The sequence below is a fragment of the Falco naumanni genome, chromosome 4, assembly GCF_017639655.2.
Source record: "Falco naumanni isolate bFalNau1 chromosome 4, bFalNau1.pat, whole genome shotgun sequence".
Taxonomy (NCBI): Eukaryota; Metazoa; Chordata; class Aves; order Falconiformes; family Falconidae; genus Falco; species Falco naumanni.
The window spans coordinates 2045189-2064239 of record NC_054057.1 but is presented as its reverse complement, the minus strand read 5'-3'; the positions used below and the strand labels follow the sequence as shown (position 1 = coordinate 2064239).

General features: G+C 38.7%; 1 protein-coding gene across 1 annotated transcript in view; it reads left to right on the top strand.

Annotated features, from left to right (window-relative positions):
* The window catches only part of NEK11 (NIMA related kinase 11), an 83979-nt gene that overhangs the window by 20007 nt on the left and 44921 nt on the right, over nucleotides 1-19051 (top strand). The window contains 7 exon segments of the mRNA XM_040593482.1: nucleotides 427-592; nucleotides 5563-5623; nucleotides 5626-5682; nucleotides 11735-11749; nucleotides 11944-11972; nucleotides 11974-11992; nucleotides 12469-12595. Coding sequence (XP_040449416.1) covers nucleotides 427-592; nucleotides 5563-5623; nucleotides 5626-5682; nucleotides 11735-11749; nucleotides 11944-11972; nucleotides 11974-11992; nucleotides 12469-12595 — 474 coding nt within the window.

Genomic DNA, 19051 nt, shown 5'->3' with positions numbered 1-19051 from the left:
AAGCAGCAGAACCAGTTTCTTGGTGCTCCTTATTTCATGTATGAATCTTGAGCTATATACTCTGAGTGGGTTTGAAGTCACTTAGATTTGATTTTTTCTTATTTATGTTTATTATTATGCACTAATCCCTACCACTGAAAACACATCATAAAGAAAGCAGTGCAATAGGGAATTAGTGGGAAAAATACTTCAAAGTAGTAGTTTCAAAATGTTGCTTAATCACTATGGTGCCTAGCATATTTATTTGCATTTTAATGCATTCTCTTTGCTTATCCATGTTTGCCTGATTGGTTCCTGTTGCCAAATACTTGGTTAATGTCGTTATTTTTAATTTTAAGAAATTATGATGGGATTTTGAACATTATGTGATTTTTATATCTTACATTTTTCTGGGTTTATTAATATAAATATTTTTTTTTCCTCTAGAAAGGTCCTAAAGGAAATCTCTATTGGAGACCTAAAGCCTAATGAAACAATTGAAGCAAATATGGAAGCACAGCTACTCTCCAAATTGGGTCATCCAGCCATTGTCAGATTTTATGCAAGCTTTGTGGAGCGAGATAGTTTTTGTATTATCACTGAATACCATGAGGTGAGACTTGTAGATTACTTTGAAGAAATTTGACAGAATGTGTGCATTCATAGGGTCTTAAAAGAAGCCTAGCCCAGTTTTTTTAGGTTTTAGTTTGAATTTTATTCTTTGTTACTTGTGATGTCACCTGCTACTTGTTAGGTGTATTTCAAATAAGCAATGTTACCTGCTCACATGAGACTCATAGCTCATAGACAGACATACCAGAGAAGAAGAAATAGGTAATATTAAACACAAGTTCATTTCATTCACTAATTGGTATTATAAGAAGGATTTAAATGCAGACACTTTACCAGATCTATGGGTGAACTCAGAAAGGCTGTACCACATATGTACTAGTGATAGGTAAGAGAGGATGAGATTGGGAGTATGGGGGCACAATATGTAATCTGATATAAATGAGGAAGTGAAAACTCACTTGTGATTTGGAGGCGATTACAAGAAGCTTAAGCCTGATCATACAGATGATGAATTTGGGAACAGCATTGGCTTTATGAAGTGAAAAGAATAGTATGAGTCAAAGACCAGAGTGTAGTAGAGGTAAACAATAGATATTAAAGCAGGATATACTGCAGTATGTTTGCCATTTTTTTTTTGATCTCTGCATGTGGTTTAAAAACAGATTGCTGAAATTTTTCTTAAGGCTTTAAAATAAGAATCTAAACATATTTAAGCCAGCTTTTTAAGAGTTTGTGTAAAACAAGTGCCTACTTTATATTAAATATAGATGTGCTCTCTTTAAAAAAAAAACCAATCTGTCATATATACAGTGATCTTTTTATGAAACTGTAAAGCACACTCTTCAGTTGTGCTCTGCTAGACATTTGAAATGCTTTGAAAGCTAATGACCTTGGAATACTAAGTTACCTGCCCACAAATCAGGCTTGCATTAACTAATTTCTTCATTTCTTCAAGTATTTGGCTTGGTGTGAATAATTAAAGAAGTATTTACTATTCCTGCCAGTCACTACTTCCCCAGAAGCTTTCTTTGATGACATGAATCTTAAATGCCTATTTATTGCTGGGATTTTTGAACATTAAATCTGAAATGTTCAATTTATGTTATGTTATGCAATCTGAATATTTATTCACATGTTGTTCACCCATACAGAAGCTCTTTGCATCATTCCTTGAATGTCTGACAGCTGGGGCTTGATGGAAATTTGGTGTTGCCAACTCTGTGGAAATTCAGAGCTCAGAACTGAAGGATTATTCTAACTGCCCAGATATTCCCACACACTAAGATTTTCTCTCTGCTAGTGGTAGAAAGTGGCCCAACAGCAGACATGAGATCAGTTAATCTCTCTCTTCCCACCCCCCACCCTTTTTTTTAAAAAATCTGGAATAAAGTTATAGGTGAATAAAAAAGAGCACAATATCAATCAACAGAGTAATCTCAAGCTGCTGCAGCACCCCTTGGGATTTTTTTTAATTCAGGCAATATAAAATACCCTGCATGAAAACATTTCAGTGTGGAGTTACCCTAGGGTCTGGGAGTCATATACTTAAACACATGAGAATGTGTTAGAGCAAGGCAAATGAAGAAGTAGGAAATGGATGCGTTGGCTATGCAGCTGAATCTTCATTTTGAGTCTGCAAGGTCAGGTCAGAATGACAGCTGATCGACTGGGATATGCTTCTGACTTTTTCCTATGTATGTATGACACACTATGTAGTATCATTTCATTTAAGTAGTTATGATGTATTTAATCAAATGTTCAGACAAAAAAAGTACAAAGCAAGGTTTCACATAGTGCTATCATTTTTCTTTTCTGTTTTAGTGGGAGTATTTCCAGAAGGTATACTGTCATATTTACTTACCTATAACCTGCCTTTGTATGTGGTGGGGTTTGGACCTTTTACCTAAAAAATGCCTGTTTAAATTGCGCATAAATTGAGAATGAGAAAAATGTGTTGCTACCTGATCCTTGTTTGGAAGTCTAGTACATTTGGTTTCTGGTGCACAGAGTAATTACCAAATTGGCAGTAATTGGTACTCTTGGGCAGACTCGAAACAAAAAATAAGCATTAAGTTGGCAGAAAAACAGAACTATCCTCTGAGCCTTATTCTATTTTCTCCAAAATAATGTGGCTTACTTAATAGTCACAGTACTTTGTTCATTCTTGCGTGAGTAGCATAGAGTGAGTCTCCAATGCACCTGCCCAGTGCTATACCTGTCCTGGGAACAAAAGAGAACGCTGGTCTCCACTGCTTACCCGATGTCTTTTATTGTAACTGATTTCACTGAAAGTTGTAGAAAAGATGTCTATGTGTTCTGTTTTGATCTGCTTGTTGATCTTCTTTGGCAATTTTCCCAAATCGCAATCTTACAGGCAATATAAACATTGTCAGAGAAGTCAGATTTCAAATAAAAATGCCTTCATGAACCTTGGATTTAATTTTATAACATAAATTAGACTGCAATAAAGTACAGTTTTTACAAAGTTGCATCATTTTAATACATCATAAACTAGAACTAGTTGTACTTTCCCCCAAACAATTATTTCTGTCTCTTCACTGTGGTCTCAGCCATGATGTGAGTTAAGGAAATCTGAGCAAAAGGAATAACTGAAGTAGTCAGTGCCTGTTCACATTATCAGCTGTAGATGCTAAGCTGTTTTAAATAAATTACTGGTGTGTTTGATACTCTTGATATTTAAATAGAAACTGCAGCTTGGAAACTCCCTATGTACTTAATTTGTTAAATTCCTTATGAACTTTATTATACTGACCTTCCAAAACACAAAATTGGATTAACAAACTTCTTCAGAGTTTCATGGCAGCAGTATTTCAGCAAATTTGTTTGTTTGTTTTCCTTATTTAGACATAAAATCAAGGTTAAGTTATTTACAGGACGCTGAGGCATGTCTTCTGTGCTTGAAGGTAAAAAGCCACACAGTTACTTCTCCTTAGACCTTTAGAAGGAAACGACCCCCAGCTTAAGGCAGTATTTGCTAGCCTAACTGTGTAGGGCCTACACTTCTTTTCTTTGCATTTCTAGTGGCAATGTCTGATTGTGAGAGGGGACACATTTGGACAGGGAGAAATGGTGATTGTCATTTGACATCTGTCATCACATGGATAGTACATAGTCCCTTGCAGCCAGTAGCCAGCTGACACATGTTTGAGCAGCCCCTGAGTCCTGGGCTGTTGCAACATTTGGCTCTGGATGGATGGTCTGGAGGAGCCGTCTGGAATAGATGAGTCATTATTTTTGAGGTGTGTGAGTATGCTCAGACACAGCCCATCTGGTTACCATGCAGCAGAGTACCCAGCAATGCTTTATTTTTCCTTCCTCTGCTCTGCTGCAAGCAACCAGGGGGAAGCTGTTGAACATTTGGAGTTGCAAAGGGAAGCAGCTGCTGAGAGGTCCAAGTTCCCAGAAGAGCTTCTCTCAGGGTTGCAGCAGGGGAGGCAGATGGAGAGCTGAAGCCATATTCCCTTCCCTAGTGAGTGAGATGATTCAGACATTTGAATTATAAGATTGCAGGACATGGTCAGGGAACACATTTTGATACATGACAAAACATATTTTCTTTTTTTTAACACACTCAATCTTGCATGTTGTAACTTAGAACCTCAGGGACCACAGAAATTACTGTAAATTAATGTCGAAGTACAGGACAGAAATGTATGGATCTAGAAGGACAGAACCTACTTACTTTGCAGCAGCAGTATGAAGCACTGTGGTGTTGGAAACAAAAACAAGAAATGCTGAAGAGATCATAAAATTTTGAGAGTCAGCAGTACATAGGATGATAGGAAACAGTGGTACAGTTTAACCTGTTTTCTTGTGTATGGCACATAACTTCTAATTTTATGCAGAATTTATAGCATAAAAGTAATGATTTCTGGAGCTCATGTAAGGTCGTTAGCCACTGGAGTACAATGAGGCTCAGTCCCTTTGCTCTGGGATTAGTTACCTCAGCACAGTGCTTGCCACTAAGGTGCATTCTTGTAGACAAAGTCCATTTATTTTTTAAACTAGATAAACAACCAGATGACAACCATCTGTCTGGTTTTTAGCAAAATGAACAATTTTCATATAAGTCTTCTCAAAAGACTTTTCTCACGCTGCTGTTCAACTGTTTTTTCTAAATGTCCGACTTAAAGTTATCAAGTAGCCTTTTTCTGTATATTCCGCTTTATTTTCAGTGTCTACTGTGTGTCATATTGCTCCATCTCTGGTGTTACTTCAAGATCAATTTTAGTTTTAATGAACTATTATATTATAACACATGCTACAGATTGTTGAAGCTTTAATTCTGCTCTGTTTCTGGCAAAGTGGATTTGGAAGAGGTATAAACTATCATAATTAAAAGAGACTGTATTTTAATTCTTAAGGAAACAGCATGGTTTCTTTGCTGACATGGTTATTTCGGCATAATAAATGACAGTGTCTCTTGACTGTGCAATGTTTGACTTAAGTGGAAATGGTTTTCCCAAATTTATAAACTTACTTGGACTGATTGGAGCAGATTTAGGTGCCTCCATATTAGCCAGTCAATGCAGGCCCTCATCATAAACCTTTGCAGAGAAACAGCATTTCTACAACATGATCCATCCCTTCCTAAGGTAGACAGCTTAGATGGCAGAGGTAATTGCACTATACAGATGCCTGTTCTTTGTGTTAACATTAAAGGGAGTTTAAGGTGACCAGCTCAGATGCACGTGTCTAAAGTTGGGTGACATGAAGTGAGAACAGTTGAAAACGTCAATGATATTGTGTAACACTAATAGAAAACTAACCTACTTTCTCTCTATGCAGCCAGTCTGCTTGATCTCATTTTGATCCTCGGTTGTATGCTTTTTCGGCTGGGAGAGTTCAGAATTCATGTGTAAGCATCAGTTTTACAGACTATGTGATAGGGAGCCTGAAGGTCTAAGAAAGTGGAGTCGTGTACTTTGAAGGAGAAGACATCTTAAGAATTTACTTTAAATGTACAAATACATTGTGATATTTTTTCAGGGTGATCTACACTTTAGAATTCAACAGTACAGAGAATCGGGGAAGACATTCGCTCAAAGACAATTATAGACTGGTTGATACAGTTGTTACTCGGAGTCAACTATATGCATGAAAGGTACAGTCATTTAAAATGAGAGCATTTAGCTTGGGAGGGGAATAGTAGGCTTACTGACTAGTTGCAGATATTCAAACAGAAACAAAACCATATGGATTGTCTTGTACTGGTATAAAGTCCTGTTCACTAAACCGCTGTAGTATGTCATATACCTAAAATGTAATTAATTATACATCCTGCAAGAACACTGTGTATTAGTCTGTCTTTTAGCAGCAGTGGTAGATGTCTTTCAGCATTAGATATGCTTTTTCTAAGAGCCAAGTGAAGAATTCAGCACAATAGAAATAGTTGAATATTGTTAGAAGGAAATGGATTAAAAGATTATAACAAAGTCGGCTTTTTCAAGAGGAGTCAAAAGGATCTCATGAAGATATTTAATGTGAAGAATCCAATATATATGCTTGATGTACACCCTCTAAAATAAGTGAAGTTACATACATAAGTTCTTTGAAAACAGACATAACTTCTAACAGCACATCAAAGATTAACCTAAAAAAATACTGCAGGTCATCCAGACAGTGACATGTGGATATCACACTTGGTTTGGAGCAGAGGTAGATAACAGTTGAATACCTAGCTGGTTATCTCCATGGGTGTAGTTCTTGCCTGCAACCTAATTTAGGCAGGCTAACTTCAGCAATTTGAACAGTTCCCTTGTTGCCAGTGTACTGGACATGTGTATGAGCCCTGCCCGGTTCCCTTCTCACGTCATCCAGCGCTGTCACCTTTTGAAGTAGGTGAGACTATTTAGCGTGGTATGAAGGAGACTGAGTGCTGTACCGAGCCAGGAGGAGAAGGCCCAGCACACTGCCACCCACATTGAGAGCTGGAGGAATGGCTGAGCAAATGGGAATACCAAGCTCCTTTCCTGGTAGCTTTTCAGAAAGTAATCCAGTTGAAGTTAACCTGGCTTTCAGCATCTTCTTTTCTCTGGCTCCTCCCTCTTGCTTTTAGCCTGTTGGCAGCTGTGAAATGTTGTTAACGAACAAGACAGAGAATACTTTCCAAAAGAGCATTGTAGCCCAAAAGCCCAAGATTTTTCATCCTGCCAAGCTGAACTATTTGGACTATTATTCCTATTGAACTTTTATAAATAAGAATGGCATTGCTTTAAGGGACTGTCTTAGCAGAGGCTAAGAATGTTTGTCTGTAATCATCTGCATGTTTTGGGGAGGTCATCTGGCTAAATTAATGGTCTAAATTATTAATTAATACAGACTGGGGGGAAGGAGCAGGGGAGAAGATGTTTATATTCGAAGGCTGCGTTACACCCAGAATCTGGAGATGAGAATTCAGGTTTTTTCAAGCTGCATGTAAACTAGAGTCCACAACCTTCTATCCTGCATGAGTGCTCAAAAACCAAGATTTTGATGAAAACACCAAACTGATGTAGCTGTTTCAGACATCTTTCACAGCAGGGCTTGGGTCAAATTTGTTTGCCTGAATTTGAGTTGCAACAGAGTCGTAGATAAAGCCATTTGTCACCAAGAACAACTATTTCTGAGTTGAGCTGAAGTTTGTGGGATCTGTTTGATCTAAACTGATAGATCCCTAATGAGTTTTTGTACCTACAGTGTCAGACTGTAGAGGGAAAGGGGCAGAGTGAATTGCTGTCGCGAATGGAAGAGCATTTTGGTTCCTAAATGCCAATTAATCTGAGGCTTGTACATGAAGTGCTGCCCCCACCGACAGCAGCAATAGGAGCACAGAGAAGAGAGCTCTCTTGGGATTCTGTGCTCTTCAACCTTCACCTCAGGCTGAAAGGACAGAGGGAAATGGAAATAAAAATCCTGACTGTTTAAGCTAGTGTTGTTTTTTGTTTTTTTTTCCCTTCTCGAATTCCAATGTAACAATTTATCATTAAAAGTTTTGATAATCCGAGAAGTCCACTTTTGGTGAAATCCTTTATGTATGTGTTTAAAGGATGCATTGTGCAGACTAATGCAGCATAATAATAACTAGATGATCTTTGTAGGTCCCTTTCAACTGCACTATTCTATTGAATAAGTCATTATTTTTTTTCATTTTCTGTATTTCTTCATGCCTCTTTTATCTCTTGTTCTCCCATATGTCCTTTTTGTCTAGTCTCTCTATTTTTCTCATCTTCTACTTGTTCTCCAATAAATATATATTAAAAAAACCAACCTCATATGTCTTTGGTAAATATGTATATTAAATTACTGGATTCCCTGAAGAGTCATTTAATTCTCCAGTGAAAGCAGCAATATTTGATTTTCTAGACAGTATTTCATTTCCTATCTTTGAATCACAGCTATTTAATAGCACCTCTCCAGATACATACAAACAACATGACAGTTTTGTTTTTATTTGAATTTCCTGTGTTGTAAAATGTGTTATTTGACTGTATGCACATTAGAAAATGTAATCTTTATCTTACTAGCTCAGAGACAAACAGTAGCTTAAGTGGAAAATGTTAGGCTTAAAATAATTTAGAAGTACTTGCAGAAATGAATTTGAATTACTGAAACGTAGTAACAACCCTCTGTTTATGTACAGTCATACCTGATTTCTTCTTTACTGGTAGGGAAAAAAGCTGGAATATGTTTGAACTATGTTCTAATGCAAAAACTTTTCGCTAGAATTAGAAGCTTGAAGTGTTCATTATGTGTGGGTTGGACTTCCTCATGCCATTCATTAAAAAAATTCAGCTGCTGTGAATGGGAATTTTTATTCTGGAGCAGGAAAAATTACTATGTCTAGGTTTAGACATAGACTATTCTTTTGGTTGTCCTTGCACAGCTTTAGTTGAACTTCTGCACTTTTTGAAAACTCTTATGCAGGAAACTTATTTTAACAGGACATTTTTTGCTGCCTCAGGTTATTTGGGGTTTGGTTTTTTTTTTGTTTTGTTTTCCTGTGATTATAGGTAAAACACAGGAATATCTAATCTGTATGCTTCATTAATCCCAAAGGGGGCATTAATATCTTGTGGCCATTATCCTGTCTAGTGGCTATTTTGCATAATTGGAAGATTTTTTTTTTATTTTAAACTTGAAAGCTAAATTATCTAGAATTAAATAGATTCAGTGTTCATCTGTCATTGATGGAACCTGAGAAAGAAGTACAGGACAGGCAGTGTAGTTCAGTGGTCTTACCTAGATGAAGACCGTTAGCACAAAACTATCATCTAGTGCAGGGGTCCTCAAACTACAGCCTGCGGGCCGCATATGGCCCCCCAGGGTCCTCAATACGGCCCCCAGTATTTACAGAACCCACTCACCCACCACCCCACCCCCCCCGCACCAGGGGTTGGGGGGGGAAACCAAGCAGCCACAGATGACTGCCTGCCACTTCATCTGCGCACTGGCCCCCTGTTTAAAAAGTTTGAGGACCCCTGATCTAGTGTCTCTGGCTTACTTGTAACCAGAATTCGTATCAATGCACAAAATTGATCCCACAGCAATCAGGCAATGAGGCCGTTGATTCATTTAACCTCAATTTGAATCAAGCTGACCTTTTTTTGATCATTTGGTCTGTAAAAAATGGATTGACCATTATCTATCACTTTACTAATCTTTATGGACAATATGCTAACACAGGTATGCAAAGAAATCTGTTGCTTTCAGTCTACGGAACAGAAGGCTTTACCCAAGTACCTTATCTGGATTTCATGTTGTCTTCCCTAGTACAGGATTCAGACTTGCTCAGAACCTTTTATTCTCTAAATAGTTCTTCAGATAGGGGAAAGAGACATTAATTGCTGGATATTTCACAGTGGTAAACTACTTCAGCTTCAATCAGCTTCATTTGCTGGTATGTTGCAGACAAAGCTTTATTCAAGGAGGCTGCCCACTGCTCAGTGCTTTGTGCTGCTTTTTTATGACTATGAGACAGCAAGCAGGTACCCTAGAACATAGGTAATGGGTATCTTTATAGCCCAAATTCAAAACTATCCCTAAGTGTTAATTTCTACCCAAAATGTCAATAACCACTTCACTGACTGTCAAATTAGAGTAAGTTTTGCTGGAGCCCAGTTAATTCATATTACCTTTATAGGTCTCTCTTGCTACGTTAAAAAGTCACACTCTTTCTAAAACTGGATTTACAGTGCAGGCTCAATATTTCTTACCAGAATTAAAATAGTTGTTTCAGTTAAGGTTTCAGCTTGTAACTTGTTTATCTTCTGATATATCCTGGCAGAGTAAGGTGGTTTGCATTGAAGAGACATCGTTGGGGGAAGTTCCAAAGAATCATCCAAAGTTTTTCTTAGTCATATTAATATGTAAAAGTATCTTATAGTTACTGGTAATGCAAATAATGGCCATAACATTTTCATCAATATGTTGCAAGCTTATTAGCATTACATTCCAATTCAAACTAATGTGAGTTTCAAACATCTCTTCATCTCTTTTTCAAATAATATGCTACTGAAAGCTTTCTGGATAGTTTTTACAATTCAAGGTACCTGTTACTCAAATCACAGATATCCGGGATAATTTTAGGTTCAAAGAGTCCATGGTTATAGTTCTACAAAGTAGTAGTAGTAGTAGTAGTAGTAATAATAATGGTTAAAACCCACCAGTGCTCAACAATATGCAAGAAAAATCTAACTTGGTGAAGTCCTTTTAAAGGCTCTGTGTGATGAATGGTAAGGAAAGGCTTTATGGATCTAAACTAACAGAGCAAGATTTATATAAAACTGTGTATATATAGTTTTATGAAATAATAATGAATATCACTTTCGCTTAATTTCCTTACTGAGGTAATGTATGATGAGTGTACATGTATTGCTCCAGAAAGTTGCCAAGTAGAGCACAAATTATTTATAAGCGTCAGTGGAGGCACACTGAATAAAACTTTCATTTTTCCCAATGGGCAAACCTTTCTCTACAAGCATTACATTCAGGACAAAAACTGGAGAGAGAGCCATAAGAAGCATAAAGAACTCTTTTCTTTGTCCCATAAAAATAGAAATGTTTCCTTTTCATACTCAGTGTATGTGCATACTAAAAGGTCTTCTATTGTTCACGGTTATTTTCCCCATTTGTGAACTGAGTATATTGAATTTAATGATTTTTTTCTTTTCTTGCAAAAATTGTCTTCAAATGAGTTGTGGACTAAATTGCTTTTTTAAATTTTGCTGTAGAAGATGTATTTCCTAGTTGGAAACTAGGATTAATATGGCAACTGGTTTAGAGATCATATCTCAATGCATAAGACTAACAATTTGATAAAATTTGAGGTAATACTTGAGGTTTGCTCAAAAAAAAATTAAAATAGATTTGTTTTTCCTGCTCACATATCAAGAATCTTAGAGTGTCAGTTGCTTTAGCTGTTCTAAATGGCTGAACAACTACTGTATTTGTATTAGCAAATTCAGCTTCTGTAGCCAGTCCATACCAAATGCTATTCTAAGCTCCTCCTGAGCAGACCTGATGACTGTGTGTTATCAAGCTATTTTACAGACATCTTTTTCCATCAAAGACTGAAGCAACATCAGAAGTGGATGAGTTCTAGTTTAGCTGAGGTTGTAGGGAACCCTTTTGGAAATGTTATTAACAAGAATTCATTGAGAACGTGTTTTGTACACTGTAAAGATATTTTATTTTCCTCAGGAGCTAGAGGAATACTGGCACACATTGAGATTTCAAGAAATGGAGAAGATGCTGTCTGTCCTCATATGCTATGTAGTTTATGATGTTGTTTCAGTCTTTGATAGAAAAACGAGTCTATAAAAGCTGGTTATTCTTTTTCTTCTCCTTTTGATCTCTGTCCTTGTAAAGTTCTTTTATTTTTGACACAGTTGCTGTAAAAATTTGAACTACTAGCCTAGTCTATTATACATATTTGTCTTTCATTTTCTCTGAAGGAGAGTTCTCTGAGCTTTGAGAATCTCTTATTGCTGTTTTTCTCACCCCTTACCCTTATTCTACCGTGAGACATCTCATTCTCCTGGCAGAAACTACGAAAATAATTCTTTTAAGAAAAGTCAGATAAGAAGACTTGCCTTTGTTCCTTCCTCTGCTCATGTTAAGTCTGTATCTGTATTCTGAAGCTGGGATCCCTGGGTGCATTTTTATTATCCTGGCTGCTTAGGCATCCTGCATGTGGGTGTATGTGAATGCACCTCTGTGTAGCTCCCTAATGCCATCATCTGTGAATTGTCATTTACAGGGTTGGGCAGCAGTGGTGGGCTGGCCTTCCTAACAAGGAATGAACTTAAATACTTCTTGTTATGTGATCATGAATGCTTTAAGTTGCATGAGGTTGAATTTCCTTTTATATTCCATGCGGATACTTAACAGATTTGAAAGCCAAGAATATATTTTTGAATAAATGATCTGCTTAAAATTGGTGAGATTTCCATACTTCCTAAAGATATATTTTAGTATGATAGAACAGTCTGGCAGATGTTTGTCTATAAAGGGTTTTAAATAAAGTCATATCTGGTAGCATTTTGATTTGTGACAGTTGGACACAGGAACAGTGCCTCCCAGAGAGGCAGGGAGATCTCCGGCCTTAAAGGTGCTCCAAGCTTGGCTGGACCCGAGCAGCCTGATATAACTTTGAAGTAGGCTTTGCTTTGAGCCGGGGGTTTGAATCAAATGACCTTGTGAGGCTTCTTCAAACCTACATCATTCTATAGTTCTGTGTTTGTATGGTGTTTTTATTTTGAGGAACTACAGAAAATTGTTTTTCCATATTTTAAAATACTGGCAGTTTTTTTTGACATACAGTCATTGTATCATGTCTAACAATAAACACAAAGAGTTTATATGAATAGATATAGGTTTATTTGAATGGATTATTGTTTCTGCTGTTACTTTTAGGGGACTTCGGAGTTTCTCATCTTTTGATGGGTTCATGTGATCTGGCAACTACGTTTACTGGGACACCATACTACATGAGTCCAGAAGCACTGAAGCACCAGGGATATAACACAAAATCTGATATTTGGTGAGTAGTCAGCATGCTGTTTCAGTTGAATTAGGCATTTCTTTTCTAGGTCAGTATTTGGTGTTACTTAGGAACCACTTTTTTTTTTCTCCTCCTTTTGAAAATGGCTCTCTATGTAGGGTGCTCACACCAATACTATTCCAGGACATTTATATCATAAGTTGCAATTTGAAGGGGTTTTTTTTGTGTTAAGAAGTGTGTCGTTTGCTATTGTTCTGGCTTATCTGAGACTTTGAAGGAGTGTAAGATTCAGGTCTGGTCTCTGCTGTGACAGAGGATGATTGTAGACCAAGTTCAGGTTTTGCTAGGAAGGGGAAAATCTTTATCTTTCTTATATTGAGAGGAATGGAAAGAAGCAACTTTCTGTGAAACTTCCAAGTGGACAAGTAAAGAAGGATTCCAGGCTGGGAGGCAAGCAGAAGGACCTTAGGAACTGAACATTGGCAAATGCAAAAAGGAAGAAGGTACTTGGAAGGGGAGCTGAAAATAAGAATAACTAATTGAGTGTTAGGACAGAAGCGAAAAGGCGAAAAGGTAGAAAGAAAAGTGTCAGTTCTGCACTTAGATCACAGAAATTACTGAGATGAAGACTTCTGAGGTGGTGGTTAGAAAATCGGGTTGAGATGCTGAGATATGTTGAAAAACTTAAGGAAACCTTTAGGTGTGCAGCTATTCTTGCAAGCTAAGATGAAGAATGATTTTTTTGGAATCGGGAAAATATCTAGCTTGTGTGTCCTAAAACATCTCGTGCTTTAAGATGATAGAACTAATGTGTTTTTTAATTCTGTCAGAGTATTTTTATATAAAATCTTCTTTCTTTTTTAAGAGGTGTTTTTTCTGTAGGTATGCATAACTGAAGGTTCTTTTTTAATGAATATTTCAAATCAGGAAATTTCCTTCGTAAAACATTTGGCCACTGGAATGTCGTTTGTTTACTTGATAATTTGTAACTTCTGTTCAGCTTTCCTTTTTCAAAATATACTTGTGACTGCAGGATATAACTCTAAAAGTTGAGAACAGTCATCTGTACTTCCAACTGGTGGCAACCATTCTTCACAGTTAATGTGTTTAATTCAGTGAATGGATATGTCAGGAATCTCATCTCATGGTCTGTATAGCTGAATCGAGATGGATTTGATGTCAGAGTCTTTCTGTTCATCTGTATCAAAACAAATATCAGTTATTACATGTAATCAATAAAAATATATTGAGAGAATATTTCAGAAGATGTCAAAACAAGTGAATAGACAGGAAAACTTGCCTTTTGTGCTCTTCTACTGTAAAAGAGTAGGGTTTTTTGTTGCAGTTGAAATAGAATGTAAAATAATACTGAAGTTCTATTTGTGGTTACAAGTGTCAGTCCATATAAGTCACTGAAGCTGTACAGAGTAAATGAAAGAAGAGTTTAGTCCAGTATTTTTATAGATGATGTGTTGATCACTCTTTTAAAATTTACAAAATAGCTCACCCCCCCAACACACTAGCTCTTAGCTTTCTGCTATACTTCATGTATTTTGCAATCCTTCCACAGCAGTACCAAGGGCATTCATCTGAGGGTGGAACGACCTTTAGTAGGAGCTTCTTGGCCACCACTGTAGGGGCACTAAGGAGGAGGTATGCCTCGACTCAGTAGACTCCCAGCCCACAAAACCCTTCTCTTTCTGAGCCAATAAACTCTCTTTTGATCAGGACTTGTCAGCTGCCACAACTCATATGTTTGACATTTTTGTAATTTCATCTCTTCATTTAATCTTTTAATAATGATTCTGTTTGATTATATTTTTTTTTATCACTTGCACCTCTAGCAGGGGCCAAGAGAGGAGAGGTCCCTGAGCGCCCAGGGGAGCCCACCCTGGAGGCTCCAGGTCAGATTAAATCCTTGTGCTGCTTTGCAGGAAGTTCAGTTTGCTCGTAAAGAAATTGTCCAGGTCTGGTTTAATGATGTAAAGAAATTGTTCAGAAATTGTAAACGTAAAGAAATTGTTCAGGTTTGCCTGAAATTATGTTCTTCCTTCAGACTTCTGGTTCTGATCTCTAGCAGGACTCAAAATATTGCACATCAAAATTCCGAATTACAATTGTTCCCATATTAAATGTAAGAAAATGTAAACAGTTTGTGCTATCTCACTACGTTATCATGGACCTCTCACCGTTTAGTCCAGTTAAGCATTGTTCATGTTTATGCTGTGTTAATGATGTACTCTATAAAGAGACATTGTGCTTTTCAGGTTCACTGCAGCTGGCTCTTCAGAACTGGCTTGAATATTCACAGTGCAGCAGCTGGTGCAAGGAGTATTGTCCTTTATAACCCAAGGTCAACAGATAGGAAAAAGCCTCATGTTTTACAGTTTTTACCTACTGAGGAAGTGCTGCAATTAGGCTCAGAGAAGCTGCAGTGTTTATGCTTGTCCTCAGTTAAAATTTTAGGGCTGGAGTTCTTTGCTGTTCCATGTTTTATGCCAAATCCTAATTCACAGGAGGCAAATTAAAATTGGCACACGTTTTCCTCGCCATCCCTGAGCCTGGACTGGCCAGGCAGTAAGTGAAAGCCTTTGCAGATGGCACAGTCTGGAGTTTCCCCCTCTGCAGGAGGAGCTGGTCTCAATTCAGCAGCTCAGCGACCCCTCCGCCCTTCGGTGCTTCCCCGTAAGGAGCCAGCAGAGGAAGAGTCAGCGCAGCGCCCGCAGCCGGGTGACAGTGACAAGCTCCAGAGGCCAGGCCAGGCCGGGGATTAGCCGCTGCGGTGTGTGCGGACATTCGGCAGCTGGGGCTCCGCTGTACAGGAGCACGGTGTGAGCCAGAGGCACTGCTGTGCCGGGCTCCTGGTGGCCCTTCCCGGCCTTAAGCACCATGTGGTGGGACTGACGCCGGTGTTGGGGGTTGGCCGGCGCTCCCCTGCCACCAGCCCTGTGGCACTGCCTTCATGGACGCGGTTGCAGTCTGCTTCTCTGGGACAGTGAGTGTTTTATAATCGATGGAGAATGCAGAGGGAGCCGCGTGAAATAGCCAGTAGCCTGGTGGCTAAGATGGTCCCCAGTGGTGCAAGGGACCAAAGTCAGTGTTTCTGGTCTGAATCAGACGAAGCAGAGACCTTGGTCTGAGCCTCTGATGTCCAGGACAAGCAGCAGGGTTGTTTTCAAAGCCTTCCAGGCAAAAGTTTCATCAAACCTCTGTGGCTGACAAAGCCTCCAAACTTCTTGTTCAGCCTAAGTTGATGTTCCAGTGACGTGCTCTTTCCCTGGAAAATGCCTGACCATCTCTGTTCTCACAGGGACACAAGTAGGGCTCATCCCCTGTGGTTAACCACATGTGCTAGGTGCTTTGGCCTTAGGCCGATTGAGCTTATCAGTTCATTATAAGGAATGTGTTGGTTTTCTTTTGTTATTTGGGAGGGCTTTTTAAAAACTGTTGTTGGTAAGAAATAGTGGGTGAGAATCCACTCAGATTGTGTCAGCGTCATCCAACTAAAACTGTCACAGAATCAGGGCACAACAGGTCTGCCAGCACTGACAAATGCAGATGGGGTCCCATCAGCAATGTTATCAGGAAAGCAGTTAGAGATCCGAGGGGATTACATGAAAGTCTTCCCAAGAAAGTAACAATTGTAATCTGTTTGCTTTCATTGCAGTCCGTACAGTGACTAAGGGTTACCACTCCAGCCTGAAAGATGTGGTTTTCCTGACATGAGGCTGAGAAGACTAGGTGTCCTCTGACTCCCAGAACTATTGGAAAGCAATGAGTGTCTTTCTTCCCACAGGAGAAGAAAGTGAAACAAAGCAGAAGCAGGTATCTAGTGCATTCAGGGACAGGGTGACGATGCATTAATGCATTAGTTGAGCACTTGCACTTTTTTCTCACATATTTGAGCTTTCCTAAACGACAGTGAGAGTAGGAGGGATACCTTTTTATACTTTCCAGTATCTTTATGCAACCTAGAAAGCTTAGACTTACCAAGGAGGTTGATGATGACAACTGCACATGGTCCTAAAGCTAAAGGGGAGTTGTAGCTTCCCCAGAGATGCCTTTTGTTCCAGAAAACTGGGGATTCCCTTGGCACAAGGGTTCCCAACAGGTTTAGGTCCTGCTTTGTTCACACTGGGGACTGAGCATCACTCTTTCCCACCCCAGCTGAAACGATCTCCCTGTTCAGCTTGTGAACAACGTTACCAAGATTTGCCTGCCACTAGTGGTTAGCCTGTACTGCACCCACAGATTTTTGCAGGTTTTCTATGAGAGCTGGGAGTTGCTCAGATGTAGACGTAGATCTGTAGTTGCTGGGAGTCTGCAGGGATCGGTATAAGTCTTTGAGTGCAAATATTGAGCACCCATCTGTGTGGTGGTATTTTGTTTCTGAGTGGATGGGATAAAGTGTATGCAAACAGTTATCAGCAATAGCATTTTGTTTTTCTTTTCAAAGCTACGAGCATATAAGGTTAACTCCATCCAGGGGCTTTTCCAAGGATCTGTGCATTTGTTATTATATTTATATTATTTAGATATTTTTATTTAATATAAATATATTTATATTTATATAAATATAAAATATTTCATTATATTTATATTAAATATACATTATCTCAATGGCAGAAATTATAACAGAAATCATTTAGTTGAAAAACAATGCTTTTTTTCACTTAAAGACTTAGCAAATTCTTTGAGAGGTACAAATAACTTCCTTTGTGTCTTCCAGAGACAAAGCAATATCACGGTCACATGTAAATCCATTGTACTCTATTGCCTTTCATCAAGTACTGTCAGATTTTGGCAGATGGTTTGTCTGTAGAGTTTGGGTAAACTGGGCTCCCTACACCACAGATCTTGGGACTTTCATTTTAATTGTGCTTGCTTGTCTGTGCTTTTCCCCTGGTTTAATATTTTGTTTAATATTAACAATCCAAAAATGGATAATTTTTTTTCCTGCTAAATTTTATGTAGAAGTAAAAGCAGTGAAGACCTGAAAACCGGTGTCCGAGAGTCACGATGATTAGATTATCTCAGGTTGGGAGGGATCCATAAGCATGATCAAGTCCAACTCCCAGCTCCTCACACGACTGCCTAAAACTACATCATATAACTAAGAGCGTCACGTTTATCATGCTTCATAGCAGCTTCCTTTTGTACATGGTAATAGACCTTGCGTCCACCCTCTATTTCCCAGCCACAGCACTGACAGTGTTCAGGTAGGTGTAAAGTTGATGCTGAGGTGATGGGGATAGGAAAGACAGCAGCGTGGGTTTCTCATTTTCTCATTTAAGGGAGTGAAAGTATTTACAGAGGTTTGGGAGCATCCCTCCTCAGCAGTAAGGCCTCGTACACCATCTGGAGCTAGTATCACTGCTGATGAGTATGTGAGGAAATTAAATTCAGAAACACATTCCTCATAGACTTTGGAGTCAGCAAATTCTTTAGACCTCCTGGTATGATCAGGCTGAGAGATACAAGCCACAAAGGTACGTGCATTTACATTATCTGGCTGGCTTGTGGAGCTTAATTTAAAAGCTTGGATCTTACAGCCTTTGAAGAACTATATCATTTGGAAGGATCTACAAAAGATCTGAAGATATTAAAAGGATGGCAACACTTATATGAACAATTAGAAGTTTTAGAATTTAGAAAATTAGAAACTAAAACTTCTCTTGAGAAGGAAAAGTTAGAGGTCTGTCAGTCGATATTGTAGAGAAGCCTGCCTGTCCAGATGCTCCATTTTATGATGTGATTGAGCATAAGTAGCTCCAACATGAAGTGATCATACATCAATTTTGCTGAAATGAAGTGCTGTTTAGGACCTTATATATGTGTGTGTGTATTTATATATAATATTTGTATATATTTATAAATATATATATATTTATTAAACATGATGCTCTTAGTCATATGATTTAGTTTTAGGCAGTCGTATGAGGAGCAGGGAGTTGGACTTGATGATGCTTATGGATCCCTCCCAACTTCAGGTAATCTGTGATTCTCCGTGCACACATACTACCATCATGACTCTCAGACACTGCTTTTTCAGGTCTTCACTGCTTTTACTTCTACATAAAATTTAGCAGAATATAGGGAGCCATCAAACCAAATGCGCTGGATGGATAGTTTAATGAGCATTTTAGAATTTTATAACACTGGTAGTTATACAAGATAAGATTAGAAAAGTAATTAAATTGTATATTTGGGTCATGTGCAGATTGCTTATGGCAGGGGTCCTCAAACTTTTTAAGCAGGGGGCCGGCGCGCGGATGCAGTGGCAGGCAGTCATCTGCGGCTGCTTGGCTTCCCCCCCCAGCCCCCGGGGGGGGGGGGGGGGGGGGGGGGGAGGGAGGCGGGGGGATGTCTGTAAATACCGGGGGCTGGATTGAGGACCCTGGGGGGCCGTATCCAGCCTGCGGGCCGTGGTTTGAGGACATCTGGCTTACGGGAATTGGGAAGCAATTTTCTCTTGTCCCTTACAAGATACTTAGA